Raw genomic sequence first — 16,647 nt, forward strand, 5'->3', positions numbered from 1 at the left:
AATACCCTAATAGTTCATAACCTTCTATTATTAAACGAGCATGTTGTTGCTATTGCAAAAAGTTCCCCTCATCCAACTTTACCTTATCGTGATGAGGAAAAGTTTGAATCAAATGAGAGCTAGAAAAAGTAGGACTGCCAAGGTCAGCTGTAAAATTGGCAGAGTTGTCCATAGATCGGCAACGGAACGACCTCCAGAACTCAGGCGACTGATACCATGTTAATAACTCTATAAAATTGAAAAGATTAAAAGAAATGACTGAAATAGTTTTGTGTTCATAATCTGTTTGTATCAGTAACAGAGATGAGGTTTATATACATAAGGAAGAAAGGCTAACTTCTGCTAACTAACCTATAACAATATACTAGTCTTAATAACTGACTAACAACCTGCCTAACACATTCACATACTCTAATATTAATGGCTTATCTAAAATTGAATCTTTTGATTTTTGTGAAAGATTTGTGATGGGAAAGTTGAGCAGGAACCCTTTTCTGTAGGAAAATTTTGGAGAGCTACTCGCTGTTATATTGAGTGGGTGCATGCATGCTTATGTGGACCCATCACCCATGTGTATTGAATCGTTTAGGGGAAGTTAATATTTTTTATTTTTCGTTGATGATTACACCACAATGAATTGGGTTTATTTCTTGAAATATAAATATGAAGCTTTTGCTTCTTTCAAGAAGTTTAAAGTCTTGGTAAAGAACTAGCTTAGTAGGTTGGGATATAGTGTTTTAATTACAGTAATTTCATCAATTTTTTAAATAGTTTTGCTTAATAAAATTGTATATTTATCTTCAATGGTTTTTGAAAAAAAAAACTGTATAAGCAAATATTTATTCATATTTACCTAATGTTTAATTAATATTAAGTTGCATTATGTGGTCGGATCATAATACAAGAAGATAACTTATATTAGTAGGTATTGATTTAAAAGACTATTATGCCGTTTATCAAGTTTAATTGGGGAGATACATCATCTTAGAAATTGGAACAAATGACTCTAAAAAAAGATAGATACATAGGTGTGTGTTTTCTCATCTTGACGTTAAGATATTTCTCTCTTCTTTTTTAGAGTGTTATGGGACCCTATTTATACACTCTCTTTGATTTGTAGTTGTTTAAGAGTATTGGAGGGGGTTTTTAGTCGTTGGAAGCATTAAAATTGCAAATTAAAAGCCCCTTGCAAGTTTAGGTGTCACTACCTTAGAAAAATAATGTTAGAAATGATTGCGTATTTATACCTTTAAGGCAGGTATCAATTCCTTATGAGCAGGCACTAATACCTCAAGAACATGTAAAACCTTACTCTTCTATTTTGTGTTTTTGGGTACTGACTTGCACTATATTGATACATCAGGTTTGGTTATCAATGCTTGGGGTTAGATATCGATACCTTATGATTGGTTACCGATACTAAACTCCTCGAGAAAGTGTTGACAAACACTATTTGAAAGGGTATTAATACCTATAATATACTTAGAAACATTTTTTTTATAGTTCTTGGAGTACTCAAAAATATTTATACATGTTGAAGATATTTTGGAAACACATTTTAAATATCGCAACACTTTAAAAATATTTTAAAGATTATCAAATTGATTCTTATAAATTTAATTAAGGAATTAAAATCTATTTTAATTTTTAATAGTTATATCAAATCGTTAACAATATTAATTTATAATATCTAAAAGAAAATAAATGTGTTAATTTTTTTAGGGAGGGCGCCAAAGCCATTCCTATCTCTTAAATTTGTGCCCTTACTAAAAGATTTAATGTTTGTTAAATAAGTGATTAAATAATAATAAAAAAGCCTCTTATTTTTAATTGAATTAACCACACCAATTTGGTTGGATTTTTTCCATTTGAAGTAATGTGTATATCTTATCCTTTTGATCAAGACGTACAATGTTCCTATCAAACAAAATTCTCTTTTTTATATTGTTTGACATTTATTTTATATAAACAAAAATTCACTTAAATCTCCACCCAAAAAATAGCAAACATGGTGAGAAATTTTTTAAGAAATCGAAATTAAATTATATGTTTTATTATAGTAAAATAGAATTTTATTATTTTGAAAAAACCAAAGTATAATTTTACTACTACTAAAATTGTGAAAGATATAGGTTCATGAAAATTATATTGTATGCTTTTGTTTAATATTTTAAATAATAAATTAAATGAAGGTTGTTTAATTTCATTCAAAATTTATTTATTTGGTGTCATGTAATTAACAAAATCAAATCAAGATTTAAGAAATGATTCAATGCTTTCATTGTTGAGTACAAGAACAAATAAACTTTTATTGATGCATTGTATACCAATACATAAGTAAGAAAAGCCAACAATTTTATTATAAATTACATGTAATCAATATCAACAGTCAATACTGGAGATAAAATAACCACAACAACAAAATAACAATAGGGCTTGCGAGCATTTTTTAAATCTGTGGCTCGATAGTGGGTTATGAAGTTGGAAAGCGAAGATAGAGAGGGATAGGATTGGGAGCATTTGGAGGTGAGTCCCAAACTGAGAAAGCACTTGTTGAGTTAATCCATTTCTTTGGTATTTCTGGGTAATGACGATCCAACACATCTTTCAAGCTTTCAGTGGTATTTACCCATTCAAATCCTTTTTTTGTGTATGTTTCCTCATTGAAATCACTTGTGAAGAACCTATCAGCTTCAAGCCTCCTGCAATACCGATATCATTCAATTCTTGATATTCAATTTTCTTAGAAAAATATTCTGATATAAGTACGAAAGTATGATTTATACCTTGTTGCCATCAATAGAAAAACAATGAAAGCTGTCTCGCTTATGGCAAAACCCTTGATCTTCTTCTCAGCCATGAGACCTACCATTAAGTCTAGTTCTTCAACGTCATCACCATAAACATCCTTGAGAACTTCAATGGCATTCTTATCTTCAGTCAGATCTTCCCATTTAGAGATTGGTATCAATAGCAAAGCCCTACGGAATTGATTATACCTTGCAACTTTCCTCTCTCTATCCCTATAAACTGCATCATTGATATTAATTTTAGATTGAGTTTTTATGTGTTTGTTTAACGAATTCATGGATCATAAATTTCTAGTTTTAGACAAGTCATTACTTTCAAGAGCTGCCAAGTCCACATGGTCAGGCCTATCTTTGCCATCAACATCTTGTGCTACGAGGTCTCGAAGCCATGAAGGATGTGAAAAATAAAATAGAATAAAATAAATAAAAATAAAGAACACATAAATTTTACGTGAAACCCTTTCGGAAAAAAACCACGAGCAGAGGAGAAGAAAATTCACTATGTCGAAAAATTTTTACTCAAATACAAGAGGAATAGACTATGTCTATTTATAGGCTTGCAAAGCCATATTCTAGTAGGATTGAAACACCTTATCCTAATCAATATAAAATAGATGGAGTTTAATAAGGTTTAAAACCTTATTCTAAAATAAAATAAAAGAAGTCTAGTTCTATATGGATTTTACTTTTATTTTATTTTCCATCGTATTTTATTTAAATAAGAATTTTGGGTCACTTAATTCTAACAATCTCCACCTTGACACAAATTCTCAATGAACAAGTTCTTCATCGCGAACTTTCAATAAACAAGTTCTTCACCTCTTCCAAAAACCCCTTAAGGGTTTAACTTCAACAATGAACACCAACCAAGTCTAAGCAATGCTCAAACTTGGTTATAGGAAGTGACTTAGTCATCATATCTGCAGGATTTTCATGAGTGCTAATTTTGCTCACAACAATATCACCACGAGCAATAATATCACGAACAAAATGATACCGAATATCAATGTGTTTTGTTCTCTCATGAAACATTTGATCTTTTGTAAGAAAGATGGCACTGATTGTCACCCTTTGCAACAAGCCTTGCTTTATATCTGGGTTCTTCAACTCCTGAGTCCTTCTTTCTTTTAAACACCCATTTACAACGAATGCCTTTTTACCTTTAGGAAGTTTTACAAGATCCCATGTTCTGTTTTTGTGGAGTGATTCCATCTCCTCTTGCATAGCAAACATCCACTTTTTCGAGTCTTCACAGCTAATCGCCTCGAATAATTAAATGGCTCTTGATTCGCATCTATATCTTCACCACATTTAAAGCATAAGCAACTAGATCAACCTCGGCATACTTCTTTGGAGGTTTAATTTCTCTTCTTGTCCTGTTTTTGGCGATAGAGTATTGCGGTGAAGAAGCAACTCTATTCTCAATTTTGTCTTGGCTTGAAGAGTTGATTTCAGATTAATCGATGCTCCACCGCTTTTGGTTTTCTTTATTGGAAGAGTCTTTAAGAGATAAGTTAGGTAGCATAGCAGTTTCATCAAAACAACATCTCTCGCTAATCACAACTTTTCTATTTTCAGGACACCATAACTTATAGCCTTTTACACCACTTTATAACCAAGAAAACGCATTTAATGGATCTTGGTTCCAATTTTCCATTATCAACATGAGCATACGCAGGACACCCAAAAATATTTAAATCAGAATAATTAGCGGGATTACGGACCATACCTCTTGTGGAGTCTTTTCTCAATGGCAACGGATGGAGATCGGTTGATCAAAAACATGCGAGAGGTCGTCGCCCAAAATGACTTCGGTAAGTTGGCATTTGACAACATACATCGAACCTTCTCCATGATCGTTCTGTTCATTCGTTCTGCAACGCCGTTTTGCTGTGGAGTATGACGAACTGTCAAGTGTCTCATGATCCCTTCTGACTTGCACAATCTATTAAACTCATCAGAACAGAACTCTAAGCCATTGTCTGTACGGAGGTATTTTATCTGTTTTCCCGTCTGTTTTTCAATCATAATTTTCCAAGACTTAAATGTGGAAAACACATCGCTTTTCTGCTTCAGGAAGAACGCCCAAACTTTTTTGGAAAAATCATCAATAAAGGTTAGCATATAATTAGCTCCACCTCTCGAAGGCACTCTGGACGGCCCCACGATCGAATGGATATACTCCAACGTTTCCTTCGTGTTATGGATTCCTCTAGTGAATCGAACTCTCTTTGCTTCCCAAAACACAAGTGCTCACAGAAATTCGGTTTGCAAATTCCTTGCCCATTAAGAAGTCCTCTTTGCTTAATTCGCCATGCCATTCTCACTCATATGCCCTAGGCGCATATGCCAAAGTTTAGTAATATCATCATCGACAAGGAAGAGGAAGCGACAATGCATCATCACCGATATGATAGAACCACAGTAAAACATATAACTTGGCAATCTTTCTTTGCCCTTTCATCACAACAAGGACCCTTTGAAATCTTTAAAACCCCACTTTCATTTGTGTATCTGCCCTTTTGAATCAAGAGTACTCAACGAAATTAAATTTCTTTTCAATTCGGAACATGCCGCACGTCACTAAGTGTTCGACAACTCCATCAAACATCTTAACTTTAATTGTTCCAACACCGCGATTTTACATGAAGCATTATTTCCCATCAAAACAACACCTTGAGATCTTGTTTCATAAGTTGTAAACCAATCCCGATTGGGACTCATGTGGAAGGTGCAACTGAATCAAGTATCCACTCCTCGCTTACTTTAGAATCATTGATGAAGCAACTAGAAGTTCACCATCACGTAGTCTTCTACAACATCACTTCACCGAATTTTCCGGCTGTTTTCCTTTTGATTCGCAGCCTCCTTTTAATCTTATTTTGTAGCTTATAGCACTCAGATTTAATGTGCCCTTTCTTCTTGCGAAGTTGCAAGTTTTACCTCTGTTTGAAGATTTCGATCTACCCTTAGATTTACCACGAGAATTCCGTTCTGTGTTCTACCACGATCATCATCAACATTCGGTCTTGTCTCCCACGAACAATGAGACCCTCTCCCCGAGAGTTGGGTTTAACCACAAGATGCTTCATCTTATCATACGAGGTTAAAGAATCATAAACCTCATCAACCGTGAGAGACTCGCGGCTATATAAAATCGTGTCTCTAAAGGTTGAATAAGGCAGGGCAACGAATAAAGTAGAATCAACCCTAGATCTTCCTTATCATCTTGAACCTCCATGGCCTCCAAGGTTGAGAGAATTTCTTTAAACAACATTAAGTGTTCGTGTCTGACGCACCTTCCTCCAAACGATGAGCATAAAGACGCCGCTTCATATGCAACTTGCTTGTTAGAGTTTTCGACATACATATTTGTTCTAGCCTCTTCCATAATGCAATGCGCGTTTTCTCTTTCATCACATCCTCGCAAAATTTCGTTGGACAAATGCAGATGTAATTGTGTTAATGCCTTCGATCCTTACGTTTCTTCTCTTCATCATTAATGTCAAGGCATCTTATCTATCCTAGCGGGGCATCCTCTAGATCCATCTGCAAGAACTGCTTGCATCTTAATTTGCCACAACGCAAATCGGTGTTGCGATTCAACAATGAATTTCATACTTCAAAGACGCCATTACCGTGATCGAGATGAATAACCCGGAAGCTCGATACCAATTTGTGAAAAATAAAATAGAATAAAATAAATAAAAATAAAGAACACATAAATTTTACGTGAAACCCTTTCGGAAAAAAACCACGAGGCAGAGGAGAAGAAAATTCACTATGTCGAAAAATTTTTACTCAAATACAAGAGGAATAGACTATGTCTATTTATAGGCTTGCAAAGCCATATTCTAGTAGGATTGAAACACCTTATCTAATCAATATAAAATAGATGGAGTTTAATAAGGTTTAAAACCTTATTCTAAAATAAAATAAAAGAAGTCTAGTTCTATATGGATTTTACTTTTATTTTATTTTCCATCGTATTTTATTTAAATAAGAATTTTGGGTCACTTAATTCTAACAAAGGATAGTTCCAAAGCTCCAATGCACCACAAGCTTGATGTCCCATGGAAACAAATTGCCTTGTGAATCCAATTTGTGACAAAGTATTTTCTCCTTTATGGCCTATTAATTCAGGCATAGGAACCCTGGATTACAAAGTACAAAGACAAACTAAGTTTAAGAATAAATGTGGACTATTGAGTCGTTGTTTACAACGTCATGTAAGGCTTACTCCTCAAGCAATGGTGGAGATTTGTTTGGTCCTGGAGCAACATTGATATTTCGAAGATGAATGGAATCTGGTAAAAGCTGGTGGAGTCGATAGACACTGGTAAATTCCTCAGTCAAAGAGTAAGGAACAGCGTGATTAACAGGCTTTCTCAAACCCACTAAACCTCCCAAAGAAGATCCACCAACATGCCCAAATGTGTCCTTGAATTTCTTTCCCAATAATCCATACCTGTGACAAATTTGACAACATTAAAGTTATATCTGGAGTTTTAATCCAATTGGTTCGAGGTTCAAATCACAACAATCGAGGCCCCTAAAATTTGACAACATTAAAGGGAAAAATGAAAACTAGTTTACCAATTAGCACGCATTCCAGCAAGCAGCATATCAGTTTTCAAAAGCTCCACAGTCCAGTCAATGGTATGGATCTTTGCAATCACAGCAGAAGTTACAAGCCTTGCGTATCGATATAGCTCTTCATCATTCAAATCCGGGTATTCCTTCTAAAATTATGTTCCAAATACTAATGGTTAGTAAATTTCTCAAATTATAAAGCAAATATGGAATTTAAACAAATACCTTGAGGGTATCACAGACTGCATTGTGTTCTTTAATGAATAGAGCCTGTAATGTTGAGACGCCAGCCCAACTATTTCTAATATCTCCGGATATGGGGATCCCATCTTCATCTTGTTGCAGTAATCCATCTTCTGAAATCTTTAACTTTCCATCTGTGAATGTTCTCACCTTTTGTAACCTTTCCTTATTGCTTCCATATATTACACTTCCATCCCTACAACAATAACCCGTTCATGTCAAAATCTTGCATGCCTTTAACCATGGACTGTCGAATGTATATTATTTTAATAATATGTTTATCTGAATCTATATTTATTTTAAATTATATACTTATTTATTTTCTTTATCCAAATTCAAATTAAATAGCTTGAACCTGAATCTACAAAAATCCAAACTTAATAGCACATCCAAATATTCATATCATTCGAGCTCTTCATCTTTTCATGTATTCATATTATTTAACATTTGTATCATATCCCACACCCAATTTAAATATGGGTAAACATATATTCTATTTGGGCTTATATGTTCTTACCACCAAGGTGTACGGATGTTCTTTGCGCCACTTTTGATGTCATAGAAACCAGTTGGAAACTCTTTCGTGGGATAAAACTTGAAAGAACTTAGAGGGCATTTGTTTGCAACTTCTTTAGGTGCAATCAACTCAACCTGCAACTTTCTCTAACAACCAATGTTAATAATATCTCCATTATATCTGTAAAATAAGTATATACTTCAAAAAAAAAAATATTCATATTAAATATATATCCGTATCTAATATTTTTGCCCAAATCTGAAATAACATAAATATATAAATAAATGATGATGACATATATATGTAATTAAAGTTTCACCTGCTGATTAGTGTTCTCCATGTGATCGATCCAATCGTGGATCATAAATTGAATCCATGAAGCTGCAATCATATTGAATTGTTTGTCTGTGTCCTTATATTGTGTTCTTGTCAATAATTTAGTAGCCACAACCATGGGATCTGGCTTCATTAACTACAAAAAAAAAAATAATAATAATAATAATAATAATTTGCAATCATATAATTTTATTTAATGAAGTTCAATTTATCGTCCAACCTAGGGCTAGTTTGGTAATGTTTTTGAAAAGTGTTTTTGAAAAGTGATATGGAAAAGTGCTTTTGAGAAGTGCTTTTGAAAAATTTGGTTTAAAATTTGAGTGTTTAGTATTATTGTTAAAAAGTGTTTTTGACAAATAAAATGTTTATTTTAGACATGTTATTATCAAGTAGATGTGAGCATGGGCCGGGCCGAGTCCGAGCAGGGCTCAACTAAAAATTCAGGCCCGTTTGCTAGGCCGGTCCAAAAAATGGGCCTAAAATTTTACCCAAGCCCGACCTGGATAAAAATGCTAAAACCCGAGCCCAACTCGGCCCGCCCATATTATTTTTATATAATTTTTAAAAATATATAATACATAAAAAATACTAAAAACATCGAAATAAATATTTCCCAACAAATTAAAAATAAATTTTAAAAAATATGTATACTTAAATAACACTAAGATAGATGCAACTTAACAAGCAAATGTCTCTAAAATAATAACAAAATTAATAAATGTCTTTAAAATAATAATAAAATTAACAATAAAATAAGTTTTATACAATATCCAAACAATAACATCAAAATAGTAGCAACATAATAGTAAAATAGTAGCAAAATACGGAGCAAACAACAAGAAAATAATATTAAAAAAAGAAAATTTTTTTTGTCCTTCAACAGATTCGGGCCGGGCCGGCTTGGGTAAAAAATGCCTTATCCGAGTCTCGGTCCATTTTTTAAATAGGCCTTATTTTTTGTTCAAGCCCATTTTTCAGGCCTATATTTTTGTCTAAACTTTCCCACATTTCAGGAGGGCCTTAGCCCGGCTCGGCCCATGATCAAATCTATTATCAAGTAACAAATATGCATTTAAATAAAATTTAAATTAGTTAATATTATTATATTTTAGTAAGAATATAAAAAATTATTATAACTTGTTGTTAATATTTTAATATATGAAATATAAATTTTAAATATTTTTAAGCAATAAACATTAATTATTTATAAAATTTAATTAGAATATATAAACTATATTTTAAATATTTAAATATAACCATTAAATATTTTTAATTAGTATTTTAAATTTTTTTATTTTTAATTAATGATTTTAAAAATTTGTAATTAAGCACCAAGAAAAAAAAAAGGAAAATACTATGTTATTTTGGGGTGAAAAAGTAATTAAGCACTAAAAGTGCTCTTGAAAGAGGAAAAGCTAAAAAATTTAGCTTCTTTTCTTCAGAAGTGCTTTTGAAAAGTGCTTCTGAAAAGTTAAAAATTTCAGTCAAAAGCAGTTTGTTTAGTACAACTTTTCTTCCAAAAGTACTTCTGGAGTCAAAAGTATTTTATTTTTTAAGCACTACAGAACAAGCCCTTAGTTGATAAAGTTGCTTAGCTTTGCATGCAGCAATATTAAAAGTCACCTTTTATTTTCGGATTAAATTGGATCAACTAATTGAAATATTCAAATTCTATTGAAAATGTTTTAAATATTAAATAGGTACTAAATACAATAAATTTATAAAATGAGACCGACTCAATTATAAAATGACAATAAAATCATTCATTTTATAAAGTAAGTTATATAATTATAAGGATATTCATTTTTTTATATTTTTTAAAAGGCTTAATATAATATTTGGTATTTGAACTTGACAATTTTTTCTAATTTGGTACCTAAAATTTTTTGGTCCAATTTGGTACCCAAACTTGATTTTTTTCCTAATTTGGTAACTAAACTTAACACTTTTTCTTAAGTTGGTACTTAATCTTTTTTGGGGTTCAATTTGGTACTTAAATTTGGCTCTTTTTCCTAATTTGGTACCTACTTTTTTTGTTAGATTGGTTACTTGTTAAATGTTTTACAAATTACTCCAATATACTAAAAATATTTTTTATGAGGTAGTAAAATAATCAATGTATAATCGACATGTGACAGATGACATGAATTTTTTTGTATTTTATATATTCAATTACTTTTAGTTTTATTTATTTAATTATTTTATTAGTTGAAAATAATGAATTTATTTTAAGTTGGGGTTTTAAATTTTTTATTTAATATTAATCCGTTAAGCATAGCTCAATAACTATTTTTTAACATGAATTTCCTCTAATCTTGACAATATTTTTGTAGCATAAAATTTTTTAACACCGTTAGTATTTTGCGTAATTTGTATAATATTTAATAAATTTAGGTACCAAATTGAACCTAAAAAATCTTAGGTACCAAATTGGGCCCTAAAGAAGTTTAGATATCAAATTAAAAAAATGTCAAGTTCAGATACCAAATTGGGCTAAAAAAGTTATAAGTACCAAATTAGGAAAAATTGTCAAGTTCATATATCAAATGTTATATTAAGGATATTATTATAAGGATATTGGTTTTTTCATATTTTTTAAAATTAATAAAAACTTATCCATGTTAAAGCTTTATTTAATTCTTAATAAAATTTTAATAGATATTTGTACATACTATTCTTTTCACGCATATGGTGGATGTTTTTTTCTATTTAATAAAGCTTTTATTTACTACATATGGTCTAATTGAGGTTTTTGAAATAATGTGTATACCTTATCTGTTTGATGAACAGGCATAATGTTCCTGCCAAAGAAAGATCCTTGGCTGCCAGCTCCCTCATTGAAAGGATCATTGTAACTTCCATCAGCTGTTCTGTACGGATAATCTCCTGGGCTAAACCGAACACCGGATGGAGTTTTCCCGACATTGATGAGATTGTATTGCTGGTGAAGATGGCGACGTACAGCCAAATATATTAAACCTAAGATAACAGGTAACCGGTGCCATATCCCCAATTTATCCACCGAATGAACCATCTGATTAACCAAAAATAATTGTTAAGCTTAATAGCAGCCGGCAACATGATGTTATGACTTAAAAAACATTTATAGGAGAAAAATGAGTTATTTTACGAGGAAGAGAAAAGCATCAGTTATGGTCATGGAAGAAACAGCTTCATGGAAATCTTGATGGATGAAACGACGTAGTATGTTGTTTAAAAGAGTCTTCGTAATAAATGCCATTGTTTTTCAAGAGAACCTAGGTTTTCTTTTCTTTTTTTTTTTTTCGGGCGGGGGTGTTAAAGATACTTTGTAAGAACCATGGTCATGCATATGTCTGTATTTATAGACGGAATTATGAAGAAAAATAGTGCCGGCAATCACGTGAAAAGCATTGGATAATTACGTGAACAGTGAACACAATGCTTTTCTCCCCTCAACTCATAGCTTACTATTCTACATTTGAGAATGAGGTTGAATAGTATTACTTATTAATTCCAAACTTGGACAGAAGATGATAATATTGGAGTAAAAGGTTCCTGAATTAATTAAAAAAGTTGATATATATATTGTAGGAGAGTACATTTATGGAGGAAAGTTCAAATGGCCACATTTATTATGGTTTAGACTTTGTCCGAGGCCAATAACTTGTCGGATAGTTGGCTGGTGGCTAAACCTTGATGAAATAATACCTAGTATCTCCTTTTTTTTTATTAAATAGATTAATTTAATTTTTGAATAAGCTCAAATTTTAAGGGTTAATTCTATTAAAACTTGATATTATTTAATTTTTTAATAATATATAAATTAAATTAATTTATTGTGGTTTAGGGTAGAGGTGACTATTCGATCGAGTTGAGTTGAGTCGAATCGAGTAAAAAAAATTCGAGTCAGTCGAGTTGACGAATCTTATTTTAGCAACCAAACTCAATTTGAATTTTTTTCGAATCGAATCATATTGAGTGAAAAAATTTCGAGTTAAGTCGAGTTGATTTAACGAATCATATTATTTATATTCAATGTTACATTTACATGGACTAATTATTTAACTAGTAGACGAAGTACAAAATTATTTAACTACATAAACAATATAATTGTTTTACCTTTGAATTTAGAGTAAATATATATCAAAACAACGAAATTTTACCTTTTAACTCAATAGTTTTGACTTTTAATTTTAGAAAAGGTAAACATTTATCAATATAGTTTTACTTTTTCTTATTTGGATCTTGAATAACTCAAATTATGTAATTCATATTCGAATTAAACTAAAAAACTTAATTTTTTATTCAAGTTGATTCGAATAACTTAATTAACTCAAATAACACGAACTATTTAATTCAAAATACAAAATTTTTATTGAATCTTTTGAATCGAATTAAATTTTATTCGATCTTAATTTAGGGTAGTATACAAAAAGAACACTGTTTTTATTATTATCTATTTTGTAGGGACATGACGGCTGGAAGGGAGGAATTATGGAGAACAAAGAAAAAACGAACTTGGCTTTTGATGTCCCCCACGTATCATTTCCTTTAGAAAAAATTTTATTTTATGCATGAAACAATCAACTGTGAAATTATTTCTACGTAATTATGGTAAGGCGGCCGTCCACACATTTGAAGGAGATTAAACAAATCTATTTACCTTCTTATTATTTTTTGATATAAATTTGGGATTAAAGTTTAATCTGAAATTTAAAAGGATTTGGACAAAATATTATACTTGAAAAGTGAATTTGAGAAAAAAAATTAAATTCGTTTAAAATAAGATTAAGTTTAGGTTTGAGCATTTAAAGTTTATGTATGACCTATTTTTAAGTTTATAATACTTTATATTATGTTATTTTTATATATTATGTAATTTATAATACATTTAAAAAATAAAACTTATATTAAATATATAATACTATTCTAATATAAACATTAAAATAATGTTAAGATGACTATATAAGAAAATTTAATAAATAGAAAAATATATAAAATTATTAAATATTAAATTAAAATAAAATAAATATTTTTAAAAAATTAATATGAACAGTTTAAAATGAAATTGAGTTAATCTTTTATAAATATGAATAAGTTTGAAGAAAATTTTAAATTCATATTTCAGATTAGATTGAAGTTTACCAAACATAAAATGCTAATAGCCATTGAAATATATAACCGACCAATTCTAACTCATTTGAGTAATACCCATTGAAATATGTAACCGACCAATTCTAATTATATATTCTTACCACCAAGGTGTACGGATGTTCTTTGTGCCAGTTTTGATGTCACAGAAACCGGTTGGAAATTCCTTTGTTGGATGAAACTTGAAAGAAGTGAGAAGACATTTGTTTGCAACTTCTTTAGGTGCAATCACTTGAACGTGCAATTTTGTAACCACCAATGTTAATTATATCTCCATTAAAATTGGATTCTAACATTTTTCTTAAAATATTTGTATCCGATTTTATGTTGTACATATATATAATATTAATTTCCAAATCCAAAGTAATATAAATACATAAATAAATATATAATTAAGGTTTAACCTGTTGGTTGGTGTACTACATGTGATCTATTCAATCGTCACTACAGCAAAACAGGTTTTTAGCAGCGTTTCGCGCTTTTACAAGCGTCGCGAAAAATGCTGCTAAAGAACATGACTTTTAGCGGCGTTTTTGAGAAAGCGCCGCTAAAGAACGTGACCTCTAGTGGTGCCTTTCACACAAACGCCGCTAAATGTCATGTTCTTTTGCGGTGTTTTTAGTAAAAACGCCACTAATTTTATCAAATTTCTAATATCCTATTTTCATTCATATACAATCCTTCATGTAACATTAAATCCAACCAATAACAGCAAATCTAAATGATACTTCAAAAATCCAACGAAAGATAGATTATTTAAATTAATATATGAAATAACAAAATATTCTTACAATAATGTTAAAAGTTATATTGTTAAAACATTCTTACAATTAGAAAATAAATGTCTAAGATGGTGGATTCTTGACTGCTGAAACATCTTCTTCATATTCTGAAGCTATAGCTGGAGTTCGTTTTATTTTCTATTTTGCTCTGCTTCCCTCGCTACTGCCTCCTCTTTAAGTTGTAGCTGGAGTTCTTCATATTTTCTTTGAACCTCTGCTTCTCTCAATGCTACCTTCGCTTTAAGTTGAGCAATTTAAATATCTAACCCGACCATACCTTTTAAGACCCAAAACTTCAATAATAATTCTGTTATCAATGTCCTCAAGATTAACAGAACTATCACTCGAAGCAATCGCTTCATACATCCACCTTTTTATCCTTTAGTTTCTCCTAATAAATCAATTAAAGAGTTAGAAACGAAATATATAATAAAAACAAATACAACTTAACATTATTTAAAACTACTAACGACGAATTAAACCATTATAATTAAATATTATAAATATTTAAAATAAATCAAATTTTATTAAGTAAATATACCATAATTTCTCCAGATTTAGAAGTCATTGGAGATCCATCTTTCTTCCTATGTGTAATGTCAAAAAGCTGAAGGCGTGCAACTTTTTGACCAGACGGGAGTTCCTACAATATAGTAGTAAAAATATTATTTAATAAAAAATAATTAATATTTGACACAAGTAATAAATTCAAAATACCTCGGCCTCAGCTACACAAGCAAAACTTTTCGACCCTACTGTGTGCGTGAATTTTTGTTTTTGCCTGGTGCTTGTTCCAACTCGCTCACAGTCCTATATTATGAAATTATTATTACGTATATAGTAAATACTATAAACCGAAATAATTATAAGAGTTTGGAAGTACGTAATACCTCTCTTTTATTTGAATTCCAGAATCTAACCGCATCTTTCTATTGGTAACATCAGCATTCCCAGCGGGACATTTCGCAATTTCTCTTCGAGGCGTATATCTTTCTTAAAATATTCTTTTTTTAAAGTGCTTTTATGGTCTCTCCATTTTTTTCCCAATGCCTTCTTGATATAAGTAACCGAGACCTCTAAAGCAAATCTCTCCTAAAAAAACACAATTTTAGAAAGTAAATATAAATGAAACTTAAACCAAAGTATTATAAAATACATTCATGTTTTGTTACCTTAATATTATCGAGAACTTGATTTTTGTTACTATCAGGCATTTGATGCCATGATTCGTAGTTGATAAGCAACATATTGGCATTTCGTGCTATAATGCCCAAATATCCTACTAAAAGTCGAGCTTCTGATCTAACAGGCTGACCAAGATTGTTTTTAAATACTTTGACACGCTCGACAGGATTTAACTCGTATAAATCCTTAAGTAGCATACGTCCTCGACCTATGCGCATCCCACAACTTTCAGCTGAAAAAGGGTATATTATAATATAAAAATTTGAAAAAGAAATCAATAATAAAAGTCAACATGCATGTAAATTAAATTTAACCTTACTTTGAATTTCTACAGGCATATCAGGTGTTTCCAGAACATTCAAAGATCCAATAGCAGTCTATTGTTCACTATTTGTTTCTTTTGAATTTGGAGTATTCTGAACAATACTTGGATCTCGTAATCTTCTTCTAGGCATTTTTTCTGCAATACACATAAAATAGTTGAAATTTTAGTAACTAATTACAACAATAATAGTACATATAACATAGTTGAAATATTTAACAAGACTAAGATTTAAATTATAATATTATATATAATTAAAAAATCGTAAAATCTTACTACATCATAATTCGTAAATATCTTCATCCACATCCTGGCGAACCCATTGAAATTGTGTACTAGTACTAGAGATATTTTCATTTAAGTTTTGTTCTGGAAAATGAAAAGTTTCTGATCTTTCGACGATGTCATCTTTACTTCCATTGCCCATGTCAAACAAGTCTCTAGGGGTATTTCGGAGTACAACGTACCAACCCTCATCAATTGGATCTTTTGAATAAAAAACTTGTTTCACTTAAGAAGAAAATACATACGGCTCATATATCAATTGTTGTCTAGTGTGAATCAAGCGAGAGAAATTCACCATTGTAAAATCAAATTGATCTTTTTTAATTCTACGAGCACTATTAACATCAACCAATCACATCGAAATAAGATAACTTTCTATTTTCCATAGTAATCCAACTCAATAATGTCAGTAAGAAAGCAAGCATAGGAAGAGAAGTCTGT

The 16,647-nt window shown here is 30.8% G+C and overlaps 1 protein-coding gene and 1 long non-coding RNA gene across 2 annotated transcripts; both read right to left on the bottom strand.

Moving 5' to 3' along the window:
* Positions 1–2,301: 2,301 nt before the first annotated feature.
* On the bottom strand, positions 2,302–11,780 carry LOC108458899 (alpha-dioxygenase 1-like). The gene is made up of 11 exons (XM_017758293.2): positions 11,630–11,780; positions 11,270–11,533; positions 8,483–8,635; positions 8,164–8,297; positions 7,629–7,842; positions 7,407–7,552; positions 7,051–7,278; positions 6,846–6,964; positions 3,124–3,207; positions 2,787–3,030; positions 2,302–2,702 (listed from the first exon to the last, which is right to left on the bottom strand). Exons 1-11 carry the CDS (start codon positions 11,738–11,740, stop codon positions 2,474–2,476), a joined length of 1,926 nt encoding a protein of 641 aa, XP_017613782.1. The 5' UTR covers positions 11,741–11,780; the 3' UTR covers positions 2,302–2,473.
* A 2,588-nt stretch (positions 11,781–14,368) lies between these two features.
* Positions 14,369–15,222, bottom strand: LOC128291662 (uncharacterized). Its single transcript, XR_008281479.1, has 3 exons — positions 15,132–15,222; positions 14,956–15,057; positions 14,369–14,805 (listed from the first exon to the last, which is right to left on the bottom strand). It is a non-coding gene; the product is annotated as an uncharacterized LOC128291662 (long non-coding RNA).
* Between the last annotated feature and the right edge of the window lie 1,425 nt (positions 15,223–16,647).

This window comes from Gossypium arboreum, chromosome 4 (assembly GCF_025698485.1).
Source record: "Gossypium arboreum isolate Shixiya-1 chromosome 4, ASM2569848v2, whole genome shotgun sequence".
In the NCBI taxonomy this organism is placed as follows: Eukaryota; Viridiplantae; Streptophyta; class Magnoliopsida; order Malvales; family Malvaceae; genus Gossypium; species Gossypium arboreum.

Bases quoted from the DNA above. Each gene is read 5' to 3' on its own strand.
- LOC108458899 (XM_017758293.2), bottom strand. From the start codon at position 11,740: ATGGCATTTATTACGAAGACTCTTTTAAACAACATACTACGTCGTTTC. The intron at 11,534-11,629 runs GTAAAATAACTC...TTGGTTAATCAG, and splicing joins CTGATGCTTTTCTCTTCCTC to ATGGTTCATTCGGTGGATAA. The intron at 3,208-6,845 runs ATCCTTTGTTAG...TTTATTTTTCAC, and splicing joins TGCATTGGAGCTTTGGAACT to ATCCTTCATGGCTTCGAGAC.